The following is a 22,618-nucleotide window of genomic DNA, read 5'->3' on the forward strand; positions in this document are numbered from 1 at the left end:
TAATGTGGTTTGTTATGTTAATATATACGGATTAAAAATTGTTTTAATTAAATGTGTTAAAGATGTATTTCTCGTGCATAGTAAAAAGCAGTATGTGGCAATAAAAAATTGAAAGAATAAAAAACAATATTAAAGAACTTGTAAATTGTATAAAATATATATATAAAAAATGGTATGAATAATACTTGACAAAAATATAATATTTTAAAATTAAAATGGAATTTAATTACATATTAATATTATTTTATCTCTAATTTATCTACCTTGTATCATTGTATAATATATACTTTAAAAGGTGATGTGGAAACTTTTTCACTGTCGAAATATAATATAAAAATATAAAATATAAAAACTTGTAAATATTTTTCATCAAAAGATAGATTAAAAATTTCATCTTTTCGATTAAAAAAAATTTAATTTTAATATAAATATAATAAATATTTCTCTCACTCTCTTTCTTTCTTTTTCTTTTAGTTAATATAGAAAAGGCAATTTTTTTGTGCGAACAAAATCTTTTAACTTGCAGAATATTATTCCCACAATAATATAATACGAATATAACTTGAATATTTTTTTCGTTCAAATAAGAGAGACAGTCAAATCAATCAATTAACCAACTACATATTAATTAAGAAACCACGCAGAGAAAACTAATTCAACACAGAGAGAATTTTCTTTTAGAATTTACCCTGAAAATCATGATAATCTAAGACAATATAATATTGACAGAATTTTATAAGAGTTTCTTTAATTAATATTTATCATAATAAAAATATTAATATCTATCACAATAAGATATAAAATATGTTCGATTAATTTTACTATATACATTAATATTTTTTATTGTGATAAATATTAATCGAAGAAACTCTTACACGATTCTTCCAATATCATATTGTCCCACGATTACCATGATTTTCAAGATAAATTCTAAGAGAAAATTCTCTCCGTAAAGAGATCTACGCGATTAATTACATTTATACATATATATATGAACACACTTTTGATATGGAAATAATTTTTAATTTTATTCGCGAGCATTTGCAGTACATTCCTAATTAATCGAAAGGACGTCATCAGTAATCTCGAAAAATCAATGAATAATCGTGCAAAAAAAAAAAAAAAAAAAAAAAAATTCGTCGCGTACCTACGTCACTGCTCCGGTCAATGCATCAATCCGGCCTGCATCTGTATGTATTTACGCTTCCGAGGAGGAGGGAGAGAGGGGGGTGGACGGGGGGGGAGGGAACCCCTATGTGACATCATCCCCCACGCGCGCCCGCTTCGTTTCGCTGGCTGACTTCTGTCGCCTAACTCCAAAACACCCCTGGACCCTGCCACCTCCCTTTACCTTTAATCTTTATCAATCCACCCAGCCGAGTCGACGAATCGAACGCACGAACGTGCACGAGACGAGATGACGCAGGAGATGCGGACGCCACCGCGCATTATTCACGGCCGATAGCGCCTTCATTCCCACCCCTTCTTCTTTCACCGCTTGATCCGCGTCCATCTCTTTCACCGACTTTCACCCTCTCTTATTCATTCTCATTTTGTTTCGCTTGCGTTGTACCCTTCGTAGCTTATTCGTACCCTAAACAGTTCGACGAATTGTTAATTGCGAAATGCAGCTTTTTTTTCTTATTTCTTCAACCGTATAAACATTCATTTCGATTTATATACATGTGTCATTTATTATAAACAATTAATAAGAATTCGGAACAATATATTTATTTTTATATCTTTCTTCGTTGCTTTCAACATTTAATAGCGAATTTAATTGTTTCGACAAATAAAATTTGCACTTACCGAGAGAAGAACTTTTTTCTTCATTTCGTGCATTTTCTTCAATACAGTAAGATTTTATTCGTATAACAACGTCGAACGTACTTATTTTATCAAATTCATTGCTACTGCAAGAGACTTTTGAAAGTAAAAAGAAATCTTTTTCTACGATACCTCTTTAGCCGTTATTCGCGCGACGAACTTCTCGTTTCAATAGATGTACGTATCACCGCGAGATTTTGGACGACTATATTCATGAAGAATTGAAGATGGTAAGGTGTGAGAAATTAACTAATCACGGTTCAACCTCGAAAAAATAATCGAATATGATTGGCCAACTTCTCGCGCCAAATTCTCAGTGAAGATATCGTTTTACCTGCAGATGGCAGCATTATCACAGTTTCATGTTTCTAAACTTATTTCATCCCTGCCCTGCCCCCTTTTTTCTGCCTCATTTAACGATATAAATATGTTAATATTTATATTAATATTAATATAATATAAATATTTATAGTAATATTATATAATATTAATAAAAATATATATTAATATGAATATAAATATATTAATATTAGTATCAATAATATATAAGAATTTCCGAATGTTAAGCATTTTTATAACCTTCCTGGATATATATTTCTTATATCCTTCTTCGCTGTTTTCGATGTTTAATAACGTGTTTCATCAATTATACTATACAAATTATATTTACACTTATAAATATAAATATATATATATATATATATCGCATTTCATTTCGTGGATTTTCTTTAATACACAGCAAGATTTTATTTGTTATTCGTATAACAACGTCCAGCGTACTTTTTTTAACAAATTCATTGGAAGATACTTTGAAAGTAAAAGAAATATATTTTTCTACGATACCTCTTTTTATCCATTTTATCCGCACGACGACCTCCTCCTGTCAGAGTTTAGACAACTTTAGACGAATATATTTATAAAAAATTGAAGAGATGGTGATGTAAGAAATTAACCAATCACGGTTGAGCGTGAAAAGAATAATCGAATATGATTCGTTGACTTCTCGCGTCTCTTTACCTGCAGATGGCAGCAGTATTGCAGTTTCTGGACCTGTCACTCTATTATTTTTGCTCATTGCTTAAAGGAGACAGTTAAGTGGTGATGTTTGCTTGTATTGGAAATTTTGTGGCGCCAATCACGCAATTATCTGATTTTACGCAGTTTGTTTAATTATTTTCCAAGATGCCGGCGTTTTTGAAGCATATCGAAGTCGAGAACTTCAAATCTTACAAAGGAAAACTCATTATCGGCCCGCTGAAATCCTTTACGGCAGTTGTTGGCCCTAATGGATCCGGTAGGTTACTTTTCTCTGTGTATCAACAATGGACGCGTTCAACGAATGTCACAGCAACGGAATTATTAAATAATAATCGTCTACACGACTGGCAGATACTTCTAAATCTATTGTGCCAGATCAGCGTTTTCTAAAATTCGATACCAGTTGCATTCGCTGAAAGCATGATATGACACTTTACCTTACAACTTTGTAAGATTTGACAAGCCCTACATGTATTGTAACACATTCATATTATCATATAGGAAAGTCAAATTTTATGGATGCCATAAGTTTTGTTATGGGTGAGAAAACTAGCAGCTTGCGAGTCAAGAGATTCAGTGAACTCATTCATGGTGCGTCTATTGGGATGCCAGTAGCACGGAGGTATATCATTTTAGATACGACCCTAATGTATTAATTTAAAGATACTTGGATGTAATTTAATCTGAACGCTTTGAAATGTATATATAAAGAGTTGTAAACTTTTTGTGGAATATAGTGCTTCAGTGACAGCTGTGTTTGAATTAGAAGATGGAACGGAGAAAAGCTTTATGCGTTCTGTGCAAGGTTCTTCTTCTGAACACAGAATAAATAATAGTGTAAGTTATTACTTGAATAACTATACATGCATATAATTGAAGCTATTAAAAATATTTTTTTTATTACAGCTTGTCAGCAGCCAAGGATATCTTAGTGAATTGGAGCAACTTGGTATTAATGTTAAAGCAAAGAATTTTCTAGTATTTCAAGGTGCAGTTGAATCCATAGCTATGAAAAATCCAAAGGAGCGCACTGCTTTGTTTGAAGAGATTAGTAATTCTGGTGCATTAAAAGCAGAATACGAAAGGTGTGTTGAAATGTTGTTATATAAAATTATATCTGATAATTTGATTACAATAAAAGTAAAATTCTAGATTAAGAACAGAAATGTTGAAAGCTGAAGAAGAAACTCAGTTTTCATATCAGAAAAAGAAAGGAATTGCTGCTGAAAGAAAAGAGGCAAAATTAGAAAAAGAGGAAGCTGAAAAATATCAACGTCTTAAAGAAGAATATGTGTGTACATTCTTTAATTTTAATATAATACTTAATATTCTACAATAATGAAAATTGTATATATAATAATTTCTTCATGCATTTATATAATTATTATTAAAATTTTTATCTTTTATATTTAGGTTGAGAAACAAGTAGAATTGCAACTATTTCGATTATTTCACAATGAGAAGAGCATTGAGAATTTTGAAGTTTCTCAAAAGAAGAAACAACATGAAATTGAAAAAATTGAGAAGAAAAAGGAGAAAGCTGAGGAGTTACTGAAAGAGAAGAAAAAGGATGCTGGTAAATTGGGAAGAGATCTGGCTAAAATAGAGCAGGATATTAGAGAAGTGGAAGTGGAAATTACGAAAAAAAGGCCGACCTTTATTAAAGCCAAAGAACGTGTTGCACATATGCAAAAGAAGATGGAATCTGCACGTAAATCTTTGGCTCAAGCACGTATCGCAGATGAGGCTCATAAGAAAGATATACACGAACTACAGGAGGAATTAAGACAAGTGGAAGAAGCTAAAGCTGCTTACGAAGCAAGTATAGCAGGACAATCGCAATTGCAAGGAAGAGATGTGCAATTGGAAGATGAACAGGTAATACACATACATGAATTGCACTATTATATAATTAAGTTTACATAACAGTGTGAATTTAGACAATAAAATAATTTTAGGTGCAAGAATACAATCGTTTAAAAGAAGAAGCTGGTAAACAATCTGCGAGATATCTTCAACTTCTCGATTCAATCAATCGTGAGCAAAAATCGGATCAAGATAGACTTGACAATGAAGGCAGAAAGAAAACCGAGATAGAGAATAAACATAAACAGAAGGGTCATATGCGAGACGATGCTCTCAAACGAATAGAGAAATTAGAGGAACACATAAAAACGTCGGAAGCTGCATTAGAGGATCAGAAAAAACTTAGAGCCGATTTACAGTCTGATGTGGGTACATCGAAAGATAAGATTCAAAATTTACAGCGAGAGTTAGAGAGTATTTCGGAACAACTTGGTGATGCTAAAGTTGATAAACATGAAGTATCCAGAACCAAGAAAAAGACGGAAATTGTAGAAAATTTTAAGCGTCTGTTCCCAGGAGTGGTGTGTTATCATTTTCTTTTTATTATCTCTTATATTTTATATTATCTCTTATATTTTATATTATCTCTTTATATTTTTATTATTCTTCTCAATATCTGTAAGTAGAAGCAACAAATTTACATTTTTTCTTTTCAGTATGATCGCATGTACAACATGTGCGAACCAATACACAAGCGGTACAATGTTGCTATTACAAAAGTACTTGGCAAATACATGGAAGCTATTGTAGTGGACACTGAGAAAACAGCCAGGCAATGCATCCAATATTTAAAAGAGCAATATCTTGAGCCGGAAACGTTTCTTCCGCTTGATTATATCCAAGCTAAACCATTAAAAGAACGTCTTCGGTAAATAAACTGAATATTGATTATGTAGAGTTTTTACAACAAAAAAAAAATATAAAAATACTATTTTCATATCGTTTAGTTTTGTATGAATCTTTCAATAATAATTTATATTATTTTACAGTAATATACAAGAACCTAAAAATGTGAAACTGCTGTATGATGTTTTGCATTTTTCGCCAAAAGACATTGATAGAGCAGTTCTTTTTGCGACTAATAACGCTCTTGTATGTGAGACACCTGAAGATGCAAATAAAGTAGCATACGAGATGGATAAGAAAACCAGATACGATGTAAATATATACATGATTTTGGCTTATGAATAAATAAATAAAATAATATAAAAAACATGTGATATATATGATGAAATATTTATAGTGCGTCGCATTAGATGGTACATTTTATCAAAAAGCTGGCATAATATCTGGTGGCAGTTTGGATCTTGCAAAGAAAGCAAAGAGATGGGATGAAAAACAAATGTCTCAATTAAAGGCGCAAAAGGTGGCGTATCTTTTTTTTCTTTATGTTATGAAAATATGAATATTTTTTATTTTAATTTACAGGAAAAATTAACAGAAGAACTGAGAGAATCTTTGAAAAAGTCGCGCAAGGAATCTGAATTGAATACAGTTGAATCTCAAATACGTGGCTTAGAGACTCGCCTAAAATACAATAAAAGTGATTTATCTGCAACAGTAAGCATTACTCATTGCATATGAAAAATATACTTATTTAAAAATACATTGATAAAAATTGAAAAATACGTTTCTAAAATTATAAAGTATTTTGATTAAATTTTTTATTGTAGCAAAAACAAATTGCGGATCTTGAGATGGAGTTAGAGGGTTTACAAAATGAATTAAACATGTTTGGTGTAAGTTGCGACATATTTTATACACATTTTTATTTATTTAATTTTTATTTTTATATATTTGATAAATGAATACTTAGATATTTTTTTAATCTCTTATGTGTAGCCAGCAATAGCTGCTATTGAAAAAACCATGGCTGAAAGAGACCAAGAAATACAAAACATTAAAGAAAAGATGAATAATGTTGAAGATGATGTATTCGCCAGTTTTTGCGAACAGATAGGAGTTTCCAATATCCGTCAATATGAAGAAAGGGAATTAAGGTATATATATTAAAAAGCTACATATGTCATTGAAGAATCATATTATCTTATTTATATGCTAAGATCGAATATGCTATTATTCTAGATCACAACAAGAAAGAGCAAAGAAGCGTTTAGAGTTCGACAATCAATGCAATCGTATCTATAATCAATTAGATTTTGAGAAGCAACGCGATACAGAAAGTATGTATTGTAGATTATATATTTTATATAAAATTTAATATCATGGATTATTCTTTTTTCACACATTACATTACAAAATGGTAATGATTTAATCGACTCTGGCAAATAAGTAATTTTATTGAATTTTACAACGTTTCGGCCGTGAGTTTCGGCCCTTATCAAGTGCTATGTTCTTAAAACAAAGTAAATCACAACTTTTTTAAAAAATAAATTCGATTCTTGAATATGACATGATATAATAACATGATAATATGAAAACGAAAATTATGTCGATAACATAGTTATTTCGTTTTTATACTATCATGTTATTATATCATGTCATATTCTAAGATCGAACTTTTGTTTTTTAAAAAAGTTGTGATTTACTTTGTTTTAAGAACATAGCACTTGATAAGGGCCGAAACGTTGTGAAATTCAATAAAATTATTTATTTGCCAGAGTTGGTCGATTAAATTATTACCATTTTTTAATTATCGTCTGGTGACTTTATAGTTTTATATCGTTACATTACAAAGTTTTCACATTTTGAGTAATCTCTACATATTAACTATATAATTAGTTTTTGCATTATTTAACATTATTTATAATGCAGGCAATGTTCTGCGATGGGAACGAGCGGTTCAAGATGCAGAAGATAAGCTTGAATCTGCAAGGCAAACTGAGCTTAATCAAAAAGCGGAGATCGATCATGACGAGCAGCAAATGGAGCAATTGAAATCATCTCGAAATGCTAAGAAGATGGAGGTTGATCAGAAAGAAGATGAAATCGGTAAAGCCAGACGTGAAGTAGGAGCAATCGCGAAGGATATTCAGGCAGCTCAAAAACAGCTGAATGCGATTGAAACGAAAATTGAACAGAAAAAAGCCGAACGGCATGCTATTCTGATGCAATGCAAGGTTTGTTGAATGTGCTTTATAGGAGATGATTATTTCATTGTGTATATATTGTATAGGTTATATATATAGATTATTTTAAATTACTAAATGTGTGTATTTAACAATATATTCAGATGGAAGACATTGCAATACCTATGTTGCATGGTAATATGGAAGACATAGCAGGTGAAACGAGCACGACGAATGGTAGTGAAACAAATGCTGATTCGTCAGTGAGTACACAGCAACAATACGAACGCGAAAGAAGGATTACTATAGATTATGCGCTTTTGCCGGAAAATTTGAAAGATATTGAAGAAGAAGATATCAAAAAGACAACTGATAAGTTAACAAAAATAATCAACGATTTGCAAAATACAATACAGCGCATACAAGCTCCAAATATGAAGGTTTCTAAAAATTATATATTAAACACATAACATTAACACACACAAAAATATATAAAAAATTTTAAATTATAAATATATATTTTTTCATAGGCAATCCAAAAATTGTATTTGGCAAAAGAGAAGCTACAAGAAACTAATGAAGAGTTTGAGCAATCTCGCAAAAAGGCAAAGAAAGCAAAGACACAATTTGAGAAGATAAAAAAAGAACGACATGATAGATTCATGGCATGTTTCGAACATGTAGCGAACGAGATTGATCCTATTTATAAAGTATATGGATTAAATTTTTATTTATAAATTGAAATTGTATAAAAATATTTATGTGCATTTTCAACATTTATAATGTGCTTGTTCCAGAGCCTAGCAAAGAATCAGTCTGCACAAGCATTCCTTGGACCAGAAAATCCTGAAGAACCTTACTTGGATGGTATTAATTATAATTGCGTGGCTCCAGGCAAACGTTTTCAACCTATGTCTAATTTATCTGGTGGAGAAAAAACAGTTGCGGCATTAGCTTTGTTATTTGCAATTCACAGGTACTATATATTGAATATGACAAAAAGCAAATTACAACATTTCAACAGACAATTAATATTTATCCATGTGTTTGTCCATATTTAGCTTCCAGCCTGCGCCATTTTTCGTTCTGGACGAAATCGATGCAGCCCTTGATAATACTAATATAGGAAAAGTGGCGAGTTACATTCGTGATAAAACGACTTCACTACAGACGATCGTTATATCATTGAAAGAAGAATTTTATTCACATGCAGATGCACTTATTGGAATTTGTCCAGACGTAAGTAAATTATTCAATCACGTGAATCACATTACATATATTTTCGTCGTACAGTTGATAATAAGATTCTTATTTGTATTTCAGGTGGGCGAATGTTTGGAAAGCAAAGTGTTAACGCTCGATTTAACTACATATCCTACACACATTAATTAACTGTTAAAAAATTATTTAAGGAAGATTGTTGTCTTTTTCATATATCTTTGCAATGGATGATTTCTAATTTTTTGAAATCATGAATCAGAAAATGAATATTAGTACGAAATACTATAATTATTATTTAAATCTAGATTTATGTTATTTTTTATTCATCCTTGATATTTAAAGATCATTAGAAGATCTTAGAGATCATGCTTTTAATAGATTAAATAGTATACATCTTTTTTCAACATACATAAATCAGGTTAAGAGTGAGAGTAATTACAAGTGTGAAAATTTTAAGTTATGTTATGATTAATGTAAATAACTTATATAAAATTTGACTTTAATAAAATCTTGTGAATACAATTTTAGACAAGATTTATTACAATTAGACACTCATTTTTGAATGCACAATTATGATATATGTTTTGTAATAAGAAAGTGATTTTGAAAGTAATTGTAAATTTATATAGTTTTAATTCGTAAATATATAGTTATAATTCATTCATTTATAATTCATCATGTAAATTATTAATCTTTTTATTATATCATTATTTTCGTTGTGTTTTGACTGTGTTGAATAATGGCGCGATAGTTTGAATGTAATGTACTTTTGTCTGCTAAATGTTGATAACCAATCAGAGCAATAAGCACAGTATACTTCTAACCGCCTTTTGTTTTCACATAATGTGGTTATACTGTGCTTTCCGAGATCGCTAAAATGTCGATTTCTTTGAAAGTTATTACGCCTTTTAAGTCATTTTTAGAAGCAAAATAGCATTTGATATCGTGCAATTTTTTACAACTAATATTCGTAATGGATTTGGTAAGATTTTTCACGATATTTTTTACTTTCAATTTGATTGTGAAGAATATATTATTTATCATCCTGATGTTGTTCTTTTATTTTTGTCATTTCTTCGAAATAAAACTAATACACAATCTAAATTCAATTAAAATATTTAAAATAAATTTATACTCTAATAAATTTGTAATTTTTTCTTCGTTTATTATATGTATATATATATATATGTTTCTTATATATATTATATATATTTTTATTTTATTTCTGTTATTTGTATATTTTAATTAATATGTGGAAGTACTTCATGTATCTATTTTAGGAAAATCAAATATCGTAGATGTTATAAGTTTTACATTAGGAAGAAAATCAAATACTTTATTGTGTTTCAACAAATATCTTCCTTCCTAAAAATGCAAAACCTCAATAGACTTATATACATGAAACTTTTATTGGAAAGCCAGCACTAAAGAAGTATTACAGATTTCTTTATATCTGAATTTATAAATAATTCTTTTTTTATGTTTAATGCTTTAAAATCATGCTGTAATGCTTACATAACATCAATTTATATTGGATTTATATTACAACAAAGAAAAAAGTTTTACAAGAATGATACAAGAGAGAGATCGTCAATATGATATAGATGGCAAAGTAAAATTCAATATTCGCAATTTTTTAAAGTTGTTATATCAGATAGATTGTAAACTATGTAGATTGGAACTTTTATGTGACTGACTGAAAGAATTTGGTTTAAACATAAAAAAAAAATGTATGCAAGGCTATATTCAATATTTTACAACAATGCCAAAAGAATTGATCATTGTTTGAAAAAATTAGTAGATTCAATGTTTACAATATACAAATTCTGTTATATAAGATTTTATAAGATTCCTGTTTTAATGTTATGACAGATTATAATTGGAACTCTCGACAGTAAAAGAAAGTAATTGTATAAACTTTTTTTTATTTACAGTTATAAACCAACACAATTTTTGATTATGGATGAAGGTGACGTGATATTAGATATTACAAATACTAGGAAGGTTGTTTGGTTCATTCAATCTGAAATGAATAATGCACAATTTATCATGGTAATTTTAAAAGATCAACTATCTTTTTCTGCAGACAGCACTAGGAGTTACCATTCAAGTAAGAGAGAGTTGACAATGTTATACATCATATATGTATATATATCTATACGTTATTTTAATCTTCTAATTATCTATTTTATTGTTTATTATTATTAAAATTATATATACTAGTATGTACTAATGATAATTTTTTTAATTACTTTTGATCAATTTTAGTTTAGTTAAAGAGATGAAATGTATGTATGTATTTATATATGTCTTGATATCTTGATCACTCTTCAATTATTTATAAAATTTATTAAAATTATTAAACTAATTTAATATAATTAGTATATACACTAGTAATGCCTTTGAATTGTAAACATTTATTTAGTTTTATTGTGTTTATAAAAACACTGACCATTTCAAGTGTTTAACATTTAATTTACAATTCTTTTAAAGTATAGATATCCCTTTTAAAAATTTTCGAACTTTGCATTCTTAAATACAATAGTACATTCGGCTTTTTTGTTCTATTCTTTTTGGTATATGCATCTGTATACTTTATGTAGATATAGATGTTTTATTATCGTGTAAACTCTTGAAATACATTCAACTAATTGTTTTTTGGTAGTTTCTAAATTCTTTTTTAAAATTGTATATCTTTATATAAGTACAAAATTCTCGTTTTTTCCTGCTCAATAGCTTTTTAAAAAAACAATGCACTATTTTATAATTAATTGTAAATAATATTTTTAATTCAAAATTTCAATTTTTTATTCATTGTTATTCACAAAATAACAACTTACAAAAAGCTGTACAAGTAGTAATAAATAAATAAGAAAATATAAGCAATCAATTATATTTTGAAAAGCAACGGAACACAGAAAGTATATATTGTATATATCATCCCAGCAAACACTAAGTAACAATTATATAACTGTTAATTATAATTTTCCACTCAACACCTGTGTTATATTGCATTTACATTGTTAAATGGGAAATTATAACTAACAGTTATATAATAGTTACTTGGTGTTTGCTGGTATAAATTTTATGTAAATATACCAAAATTTTATATCATGAGTTTGTTTTTTTATCACACATTACACGAAGAAATTTTTATTTTTTACACAGCATATACATATCCAAAAGATGTTCAAAAGATATCCCAAAGATATCTTATCACCTATAAAGATATCTTCGACATATCTTCTGAATGTCTTTTGGATATGCATGCTGTGTGGGTTCGTACGTTCAGAAGAATATCCTATTCTCTACATATCAACTATATTAGTTTTTGCATTATTTAACATTATTTATAATGCAGGCAATATTTTGTGATGGAAATGGACGGTTCGAAATGCAGAAGATAAACTTGAATCCGCAAGACAAAGAGAGCTTAATCAAAGCGGATCGATCATGATGAGCAGCAAATAGAGCAATTGAAATCATCTCGAAATGTTAAGATGGCGGTTGGTCAGAAAGAAGGTGAAATCGGTAAAGCCAGACGTGAAGTAGGAGCAATCGCGAAGGATATTCAGACAGTTCAGAAACAGATTAAAACGAAAATTGAAAAAAAAAATTGAACGGCATAGTATTCTGATGCAATGCAAGGTGTGTTGTATGTTCTCTATAGAAGATGATTATTTTACTGTGTATATATTATATATTATACTATATATATATTATTTTAAATTATTAAATGTGTGTATTTAATAATATATTCAAATGAAATACGCAGGATTAGCTTTATTGTTATTTGCAATTCATAGGTAATATATATTGAATGTACAAAAACAAATTATAATTTTAATAGATGATTAATATTTATCCATATGTTGTGTCCATATTTAGCTTTCCATCTGCCTCCATTTTTCGTCATGGAAATCAGTGCAGTCCTTGATAATACTAAAAGCGAGTTATACAGTTGTGAGAAAACGACTTTACTGCAGACGATTGTTATATAATTGAAAGAAAAATTTTATTTGCACGTAGATGCACCTATTGGAATTTGTCCAGATGTAAGTAAATGATTTGATCACATGAATACTACATATATTTTTGTCTATAATTGATGATTATAAGGTTCTTATTTGCCTCAAACAAGCGAATGTTTGGAAAACAAAGTGTTAATACTCGGTTTACATATTCTGTGCACATTTAACTTGTAAACAGTTATTTAAGAAAGATTGTTTTTTGTCTTTTTATTTCTTATATTTTTGTAATAATTGATCTTGATGGAAAAATGAATATTGATGCAAAATGCTATAATTATTATTTAATCTCTAAATTTATTTTAATACATTCTTGATATTATTTTTAAGATTACTTCAAAATATTAGTTAAGTCATATTTTTAATAGATTTAGGCCTGATTGCACAAACTTAAATCTGTATCTATCTTTATTTTTTTCTGCAAATAAAGATAAATACATTTAAGTTTTGCTTAAAACTAAAATGACATTTGTGCAATCAGGCCTAAAAGTATACATTTTTTTACAATGTAAATTGGGTTAAGAGTGCAAATGTGAGAATTATATAAGTTACGTAGCATTCCAATAACAGCTCCATGTATAAGTTCATTGAGGTGCTTAACATGTAAAGCAGGTGATTTTGCTTCTAATGTAAAATTTATAGCATCTACAATATTTGATTTTCCTAAAATAGATGTATGAAATATTTATAAATATAATAAAAGTAAAATAAAGATGAGTAAACAAAAAGGAATAAGGAAAATTAATAAAAAGGAATAAGGAGAATTATATAAATAAATTATATATTAAAATTGAAATAAATAACTTGTAAAACTTTAATAAAATTTTGTGAATAAAATTTTAAGCATATAAATAAGATTTATTCCAATTAGACACGCATTCTTAAATGCATATCAAAGTAATATAGGTAATTAGTATAATTGTAATGCGTTTATTCATAATAAGTGAGATAAAAATTATTCTTTATATCATTTCTTAAGTAATTTGTATGAAATATCGATTCTGTTTTAGATTGATTAATGTTTTACGTTTAAATAATTGTGCAATAATGCACTTTAATAATTTGAATGACAAGCGTGAGTGCGGTAGCCAATCAACGTACCGCTTTTTAATAAGAGGTGTAAGTTTATTGGCTATCGCGTCGCCCCGTCCTGTGTGTTGGCGCCATTTGTCGTTCACAGTCAGCAGTCGTTTGACTTAACCAATCGGAGCAAGAAGTACAGTGATGCTTTGTTCAGTTTGAGAACCAATCGGAGCAATTCATTTCTCTTATCTAACAAGATTTTCAAATTTTAACCGAAAATTTATAGTCGTTCACTCGGTCAGAGCTTTGATCAACAGTGCTTTTCAAGCTCGCAACAAAATGCCGTTTTTTTTGCAAAAAATAACGCTGTATAGCTTTAAGTCATTTGAAGGCGAAGTAATAATTAATAAGATTGAACCTTTTACGATTATTATTGGCCCGAATGGATCCGGTAAGATTTTTAACGATATTCTCTACAACTTTCAATTTGATCGTGAAGATCTTTTTACATCTTTTCTCTCATTTTTCCGATTTTCGCAAAATAAATAAAATTAAATATAGTCTAAAGTGTATGAAAATCTTTGAAATGAATTTAATTTCTAATTTTAATAGATTTAATTTATATAATTTTTTCTTGTTTTTATTATATATATTAATTTTTCTTATTCCTTTTTGTTTAGTCTTTATTTTACTTTTATTATATTTATAAATATTTTATACATCTATTTTAGGAAAATCAAATATTGTAGATGCTATAAATTTTGCATTAGGAGCAAAATCATCTGCTTTACGTGTTAAGCACCTCAATGAACTTATACATGGAGCTGTCATTGGAATGCCACGTACAGAGATGTATTACAGATATACTTTTTATATACAGATATATTATTTTAACTAATTTTTTTATCATGTTTCATGTTTTAAATTTCTGCTGCTACAGTGCTTATGTAATATTACTTTTCATCGGAGATCATAACAAGGAGAAAAGTTTTAAAAGGGAAATAGGAGAGAGAGGCAGCAGTCGGTATGCAATAGATGGCAAGGTAGAATTTTAGATTTGCAATTTTTTTAAATTGTTCTTAATACAAATTAATATGATCCTTATCACACAGATTGTAGACTATAATTATTACATGAGTGAATTGAATGTACTTAATTTAAACATTAAAGCAAACAATTTTTTGATGCCGCAAGGGTATATTCATAATTTTGCAAATATTTTGCCAAGAGAATTGACTGCATTGTTAGAAAAATTTAGTGGTTCCAACATCTACAAAGCTGATTATGAGAGGTATATTTTTTATTTTTAATAAATTATACAAATTCTGTTATAAGATTTTATAAATTTATTAAATTTTACTTTTATGTTATTTTGGACTGGTATTATGTATAGATTACAATTAGAGCTCTCAAAAGTAACAAAAGAGATACAGTTTATGTATCAAAAAAAGAAATACTTATTAAGTCAAAAAAAATCTGCTGTGGCAGAACAGAAAGAAGAAGAAAAATATTTACAATTGCAAAAACAATACGTATGTCTCACATCTATTTTCAATTTATATATTGATATTTTCAGAAGTTATTATGATTATCTTTTCTCATTTGATTCTAAAATAATTTACTTTACAGATGAAAGAAAAATCGAAGTCTGAAATAATTAAGTTAATTTTCATTACAAAAATTATTGCATCTTTAAAAAAAGAAAAGGAATGTGTTAAATTAGAAATGGATAAACACTTGCAGAGTAAGGAAACTTCAGTGTCATCATTAAAACGAATTGAATTACAAGTTAATTCATTATCTGATTCTTTGAAAAAATTGGAAGAGGATATTTTGCAACTCGAAAAGAATTTTCAAGAAAAGACTTTTCAAAATGTTATTTTAAAAGATAATATTTTATATTTTCAAGAAAAACGTACTTCTGCTTACACATCATTGGAAAGTGTAAATAATATGAATAACGCACGTGAAAAAACTATACAAGAACTTAGAGATGAATTAGAATCTCTAAATAAGAAGTTAACAGAGTTTGAAATAATTCTGGAAAGCATTGCATTAGACCACGAGCAGGTACTATATATTATTACAATACATAAAATATTTTAGAAGTTCATAAAATATTATTTTTTTATATTTTTTTTTTTACTTTCTCTGAACTTTTCACTTTGAATATATAAAAACAATTTATTTAAGGTCAATCGTTACATGATTTTGACGACGAAAGTGGAGTGTCTATTAAAAGAGTCTTTAGATCATATAAATAATAAGATGCATGACAGGCAGACGGATCAATATAAACTTGATAATGAGAACAGGCGTAGAGAAGAGATTATAATTGAACAAAAAAGAGAGAAATTAGAAAAAGAAAATTTTCAAATACGATTTGGAAAATTACAAACTTTAAGTGATCTTTTTAAATCAAGTTTAGAAAAAAAAATAGCAGAAAAGCAAATATTGCAAAAGAGAATCTCTGACATAGAGGCAAAAAATACTAATATTATAAAGATTTCAAATAAACTGGCTCTGATTGAGATAGACAATGATATTATTTTACAATTAGAGAAGAAAGTTGCAGTAATCAAAAATTTAAAAGAAGTTTTTCCAGGCGTGGTATTATTCTTATCAGAGAGAATTTAAATAATATTAGAACAATATTAATTATTTAAAAGAGAAAAGAATTTATATATATATGTATGTATGTATGTATGTATATATTTTACTTTTCAGTACGATCGCTTATCGAATCTTTTCAAGCCTATTCATTCTCGTTATAATGTCGCTGTAACCAAAGCATTCGGCATATATATGGATTCTATTGTCGTTGATACTCAAGATACGGCAAGAAAATGTATTTATTTTTTAAAGCAATACAAACTTGGGAGGGAAAAATTTTTACCACTGGATACGATAAAGTCGAAATTTCCAAATGAAAAATTACGGTAAGTTTATAAGAGAGATAAAAAATGCATCTATTTATATTATTATCCTGTAATGTTAAAATATAAAATTATTTTACAGTACTGAACTGGAAGATACAAACATTAAATTATTGTTCGATGTATTAAAAATATCATCTACGCAGATAAATAAGGCAGTTTTACATGTTATTGCAGACATTTTAGTTTGCGAGACTGCTACAGAAGCAAGCAAAAAAGCATTTGAAAGTGATGTAATAAGAATTATGCTTGAAATATTTTGTATTGCACTATTGCATATATATATATCACACACTATTATGTTTCAGTGTGTTTCATTAGATGGATGTTTTTTTCATAAAAGTGGTATTATATCTGGAGGATTGACTGATCTTGCTAAAAAAGCAAAACTTTCAACTATATCTGTACTGAAAGAACAAAAGGTTGCAGATTTTTTATAAGATTTATTGATGGATTTGTTTATGTGTATTAAATGTGTATGATTTTAGGAACAATTAAAGCAAGAATTAAAAGATTTGCCTAATATAACTCGTATGCAATTTGATCTTGATACAATTAATAAGGACATAAATCAACTTATTGCTAGAAATGAAGTCATTGAGGAAGATATAAAAGAAACTGTAAGTGATTTGTGCGTTTGTGTGTATGCATGCCTGTGTATGTATAGTTAAAATACAAAGAAGTAATTTATATCATATTTTTAATGAACATCTCTTATTCATTATAATATACACAGTTTATATTTTTATAGAAAGAAAAAATTTTGACACAAGATATAAAATTAAACGATCTTGATAAGAAGTTAAGTTCACAAGATGTATGTACTAATATATATAATATATTTTTTTTATAAGCTAACAGAGATATAACAGAAAAAGATGTTTTTATTAATCACATGCAATTTTTAGATAATAATATCAGGAATTCGAAATAATATACAGGAAAAAAATAAAGAAATTAAAATTAGAGAGAGAGATAATAATAAAATTAAAAGCAAAATGTTTGATGATTTTTGTAAAGAGAATAATTTACCGGATATTACATATTATGAGAATAATTTATGGTTTGTTTAAGCTTTACATTTTATATGTGTATACAAAAATTTACAACATACAACATTTGCAATATTAAATTTTTAGCTTATATAAAAAGCAAGAGAATAAAAAATTGGAACTTTTAAATTTAAAGGCTAACATTGAAAATCAATTGAAATTCGAAGACGAATTTAATAGAGACTCTGAATTTAAAGGTAAATTTGTAAATCACATTTGTTAATATATCATTTTTAATATATTGTTTTTAATATGTATATAATTAATGTTTTTATATATTTTTTATATATTAATTTATATATTGTATATATTAATTTTATATATTAAATTTTGCATGAATAGATAAAGTTTTGAAGTACACGTGCGTTCTAAAGCAAGCTGAAAAAGAATATAATAAGGCGTGCGAACAAGAACGAGATATGAAAATTGCTCTCGATCAAGAAGAAATAAAAATTTCGCACCTAAAAGTAAAGCACACTGAATTAAAAAAGGCTTTACAAAAGGCCAAAGATGAATGTATTCAATATAAAGCACAAATTAATATAATAACTGAAACATATTTAGAAAAGAAAAAAATTTACTTGAAGATAGAGCAAAGCATAGCCAACAAAAAAAATGATTGTTTAACAATAATAAAGGAGTGCAAGGTTTGCGATTTAAAAGAGATATCCACTTTAAAAGATTTTTATATGTTAAATGTCGATTATTTTCAATAATACAATTATTTTCACAGGTGGAAAATATTAATATTCCTATATTGTCGGACTCGCAAGATGATTTGAGCACGCCTAGTTCTTATTTAAGCACAGAGTCAACTTTGCACGAAAAACAAATAAATATTGATTTTTCAAAAATTTCGAAAGATTTTCGAAATTATAATCAGATTGATTTAGATCATTTAGAAAAAATTATTCAAAACTGTGAAAGAAATGTTACAGAACTGCAGAAAAAATTGCAGACTTTGAAAAAACCGAATTTAAAGGTATAAAAATAGCTTTGCACAATATATATTTGTATTAGATATTGTAAGAATCAGTTATATATATTATATATATATATATATATATATATATATATATATATATATATATAACTTATATATGTATATATATATATATGTGTGTGTGTGTGTGTGTGTGTGTGTGTGTGTGTGTGTGTGTGTGTGTGTGTGTGTAACTTATATGTGTATATATATATGTATATACATATATATAAATTTGATAATGACAATTACAGGCTCACGAGAAAGTTGACTTAATAGTACAGCAGTTGAAAGATATAGCAGAGAAAAATAAAAATTTAAGCACAGCATTTAAAAATATAGAGACACAATTTAAACTGATTAAAGGAAAAAGACATGAACAGTTTTCTGGTTGTTTAGAATGCATTAATGCAGAAATAGATTCTATATACAAAGTTAGTATTTATATATAATTCACGCTTATGATTTCATTTTTTGAAATATCTTTATATATACATCACAAAATATATAATTTATTTCCTATGCAGAATTTGGTTAATGATCCGTCGGCTCAAGCATTAGTTATAACGGAAAATCCTGAAGAACCATACATGGGTGGTATAATTTACAGTTGCTTACCTCCATCGAAACGATTTGCACAAATACAATATTTATCAGATGGAGAGAAATCGCTTGCGACCTTGGCACTATTGTTCGCAATGTTGCGGTATATCATTCTTATTAACTGTTTATTAACATAATTTTATGTATACGCTTTCCACCATGCAGATAACATCCGAAAGTCAAGAACTATTGCGAAGAAAATAATTATATAAATACTTTTTTCATTTACAGTTACAAATCACCACCATTTTTCATTATGGATGAAGGTGACGCAGCGTTAGACCGCGTAAATGTTGAGAAACTTGTTTGTTTCGTTGGAACTGAAAAGAATAAGATACCATTCATCATGGTAACTTTAAATGATAACATTTCTTCTTCGGCTGACGTAGCTATAGGAGTTACAACAAATGTAAGTTGATGACGTTATTATATAGGTACATATGTATATGTTAGTTTAACTTTTTAAAATTGCGTCTGTTTTATTGTTAATTTTAGCCTAATACGGAATGTTCCCAGAGCAGGGTATTTGCTGTGCCGTTACAATAAATACAAGAAAATTTTTATCATAAATATATATCGGAGACCTAATATATAATTATTATATATTTATATATATTAGAATTGCGATATACATATATTTATGATGAAAATTTATATTAAATTCTTAAAAAGAAAATTTATATATATATATATATATAGATATATAATTATTAGTATTATTCAAGTTCTTATATATATATTAGTATATACTAAGGATATGTTTTTAATTATTTATCTTTTTATAACTAATTTATTATTTTTTATTTTAGCGCTAAAATATTTGTATATTTTATATTTGAAATCCAGAAAAAAGTTTTCTATTAAAATTAATGAGTTTACACAGAACGAATCTGTAATTAATTGACTCAATTGTATTATATTTTCTTTGATAGCGAAAAATCTAAATTTTTCTTCTGTGAATAGTTTGATTTAAAAAGGCGATTAAAATAAATAATAAATAATTATTATATACTAATAATTATATATAATTATAAACTTAATATACGAATATTTTATCGCTCAAAATATATGTAATTACATACATACATATATGGTATGTGTAAGATTTTCAATTGGATGTCAGCAAATTGCAATTCTATGTCAAAAGTGTGCTGATTGCATTGTCCTGGTTGCTTGCATTAAACATAGTAACAATTCTGATTTATAGCTGCTAGTAATGAAGACAGCACGGGTCAATGCAGTCTATTGCGGTTAACGCTTTGTAAAGTAAGACACGCTCGTAGAATGCGGCCAAAATGATGATTGTCGTCTAATAAACTTATTAAGGAAACGGCCGCGTCTCGGTATCGAGTACTTCTGTCGCTAACTGATTAAAAGAAAACAGAACGCTTGTCACAAAGTAGGACGTTACAACTTCTATCTTAATGGAGCGTACGCACATTTGACATAAGAATTCATACAAGACAACCAAAGCAAAAGACTGAAAATAATTTTGTGTTAAAAATTTCATAAGTTTTAATATCTGTTGATTTAATCAAAAATTATTTGTTAGTATTTTAATTTTCATAGATTTTAATTTTGATAGAAAAAGACTTTATTTCTAGATAATTTTTTTACAAAACATTTTGTTTCACACAATTGTATTTATGTAACATTTAGCAATTCATTAGCACTTATAAAGATTGCAGTAATATAAACAATATAAAAAAATTTATTTTTGCAAAATTACATATTTTTTAAGAATAAGAATTGCTTCGAAAAAGTGTTAGTACATTATTGAACAATGTAATTAAAACAAAAATATATATACTTGTATATATAAGGAATATCTATATTTTATTTCATATATATATATATATATATATAATTTTTTTTTATATATACAAACATATATATATATATATATATATGTTTGTATATATAAGAAGAGTTTTATCTCTTAAATTTGCACTATTATATTTTCGATTAAACGCGAATAAATTATTATCTTGTTTTTCCTTTTTATATATGTATATAATAAAACAAAAAATATCCATTGATAACAAATTAAAATGAATCACACAATTAGAAATTAGCATTCGCAGAGTCCAATTTATTGTGTAAAAACAAAGTGAATAAGTTTTGTATTATTTTCTGCATCAGAATATAGAACAAATTTATGTTGCGTGATTGAGTATCAAGACGCTTCGAGTTGACACTACGCAGAAAATTTATGTTTAATTAAAAAAAAATGAGTATAAATGTGACGACATCGTGATGCATGTCGCATGCAACCCTTAAGGTGATGACCTTCATGTTACACGTCGCATCGTCTTTAACGATACGCGGAATAATAGTTGTATGTTGACGATACTGTATTAATACATGATTTTTCATGTATTAATACAGTAAGTCTGTCGCTGATTATAAGAAAACGGAACACTTGTTGCAAAATAGGACGTTGTAACTCATATTTTAATGAAACACATTTAACACAAGGATTCGTAAGAAACAGTCAAAGCAAAAGGTAGCTTGTAAAAAATTATTTTGTGTAAAAAATTTCACAAGACTTTCATGTATTAATACACGTAACATAAATTCGTACCCATGCTAATACGGAGTATAATACAAAACTTATATTCGCTTTGTTTTTGCGCAATAAATTTGATCTACGAGTGTTAATTTTTAATTGTGTCATTTATTTTGATTTGGAATAAATATATAAGTAAAACAAAAATTATATACTTGTTCGTATAAGATTTTTATCTCTTAAAACTATACCGTGTATTTTCTATTGGACACTAATGGATTTACCTTGTTTTTCTTCTTTACCTTATATAAAACAAAAAAATATTTAGCGTGAATAAACGAAGAAGGAAACGAACAAGTGTATAGATACAGGAAAAGGGAATGAGGGGGATGATTGCGGAATAAAGCGACGGCGCCTGCTAAAATAGAGGATGATGACCTCCCTTACATCATGCAGTGCATCTGCTAAATAGATGATACGTCGGTTGCCACGAGTCTAGTTGTC

The 22,618-nt window shown here is 27.7% G+C and overlaps 2 protein-coding genes across 7 annotated transcripts; both read left to right on the plus strand.

The window, feature by feature from the left end:
• The first annotated feature begins 2,892 nt into the window (after positions 1 to 2,892).
• Positions 2,893 to 9,287, plus strand: SMC1 (structural maintenance of chromosomes 1). Its single transcript, XM_029302442.2, has 20 exons — positions 2,893 to 3,121; positions 3,367 to 3,487; positions 3,603 to 3,702; positions 3,772 to 3,950; positions 4,018 to 4,156; positions 4,279 to 4,743; positions 4,824 to 5,252; positions 5,388 to 5,599; positions 5,721 to 5,889; positions 5,975 to 6,097; positions 6,160 to 6,291; positions 6,405 to 6,470; positions 6,574 to 6,731; positions 6,817 to 6,914; positions 7,507 to 7,811; positions 7,925 to 8,200; positions 8,291 to 8,470; positions 8,558 to 8,736; positions 8,822 to 8,999; positions 9,084 to 9,287. Exons 1-20 carry the CDS (start codon positions 3,010 to 3,012, stop codon positions 9,150 to 9,152), a joined length of 3,690 nt encoding a protein of 1,229 aa, XP_029158275.2. The 5' UTR covers positions 2,893 to 3,009; the 3' UTR covers positions 9,153 to 9,287.
• A 297-nt stretch (positions 9,288 to 9,584) lies between these two features.
• LOC114930604 (structural maintenance of chromosomes protein 1A-like) lies at positions 9,585 to 22,499 on the plus strand. 6 transcript variants are annotated; one of them, XM_029302445.2, is made up of 22 exons: positions 9,585 to 9,963; positions 10,916 to 11,091; positions 12,343 to 12,629; positions 12,870 to 13,036; positions 14,973 to 15,075; positions 15,145 to 15,323; positions 15,426 to 15,564; positions 15,662 to 16,102; positions 16,226 to 16,642; positions 16,760 to 16,971; positions 17,051 to 17,201; positions 17,277 to 17,390; positions 17,457 to 17,588; positions 17,720 to 17,785; positions 17,877 to 18,031; positions 18,108 to 18,217; positions 18,363 to 18,667; positions 18,754 to 19,002; positions 19,257 to 19,436; positions 19,530 to 19,708; positions 19,837 to 20,014; positions 20,101 to 20,193. In XM_029302445.2, the coding sequence occupies exons 4-22, from the start codon at positions 13,011 to 13,013 to the stop codon at positions 20,149 to 20,151; spliced, it is 3,387 nt and encodes a 1,128-aa protein (XP_029158278.2). In that variant the 5' UTR covers positions 9,585 to 9,963; positions 10,916 to 11,091; positions 12,343 to 12,629; positions 12,870 to 13,010; the 3' UTR covers positions 20,152 to 20,193. The 6 variants fall into 6 exon arrangements, with proteins under 6 accessions (XP_029158278.2, XP_085340730.1, XP_029158279.2 ...); XM_085484605.1 differs by lacking the exons at positions 9,585 to 9,963; positions 10,916 to 11,091; positions 12,343 to 12,629; positions 12,870 to 13,036 and adding exons at positions 14,086 to 14,483; positions 14,764 to 14,884 and having other exon boundaries at positions 15,662 to 15,776; positions 15,942 to 16,102; XM_085484604.1 differs by lacking the exons at positions 9,585 to 9,963; positions 10,916 to 11,091; positions 12,343 to 12,629; positions 12,870 to 13,036; positions 20,101 to 20,193 and adding exons at positions 14,084 to 14,483; positions 14,764 to 14,884; positions 22,443 to 22,499.
• The last annotated feature ends 119 nt before the right edge of the window (positions 22,500 to 22,618 follow it).

This window comes from Nylanderia fulva, unplaced genomic scaffold (assembly GCF_048542155.1).
Source record: "Nylanderia fulva isolate GAGA-0341 unplaced genomic scaffold, ASM4854215v1 Scaffold30, whole genome shotgun sequence".
In the NCBI taxonomy this organism is placed as follows: domain Eukaryota; kingdom Metazoa; phylum Arthropoda; class Insecta; order Hymenoptera; family Formicidae; genus Nylanderia; species Nylanderia fulva.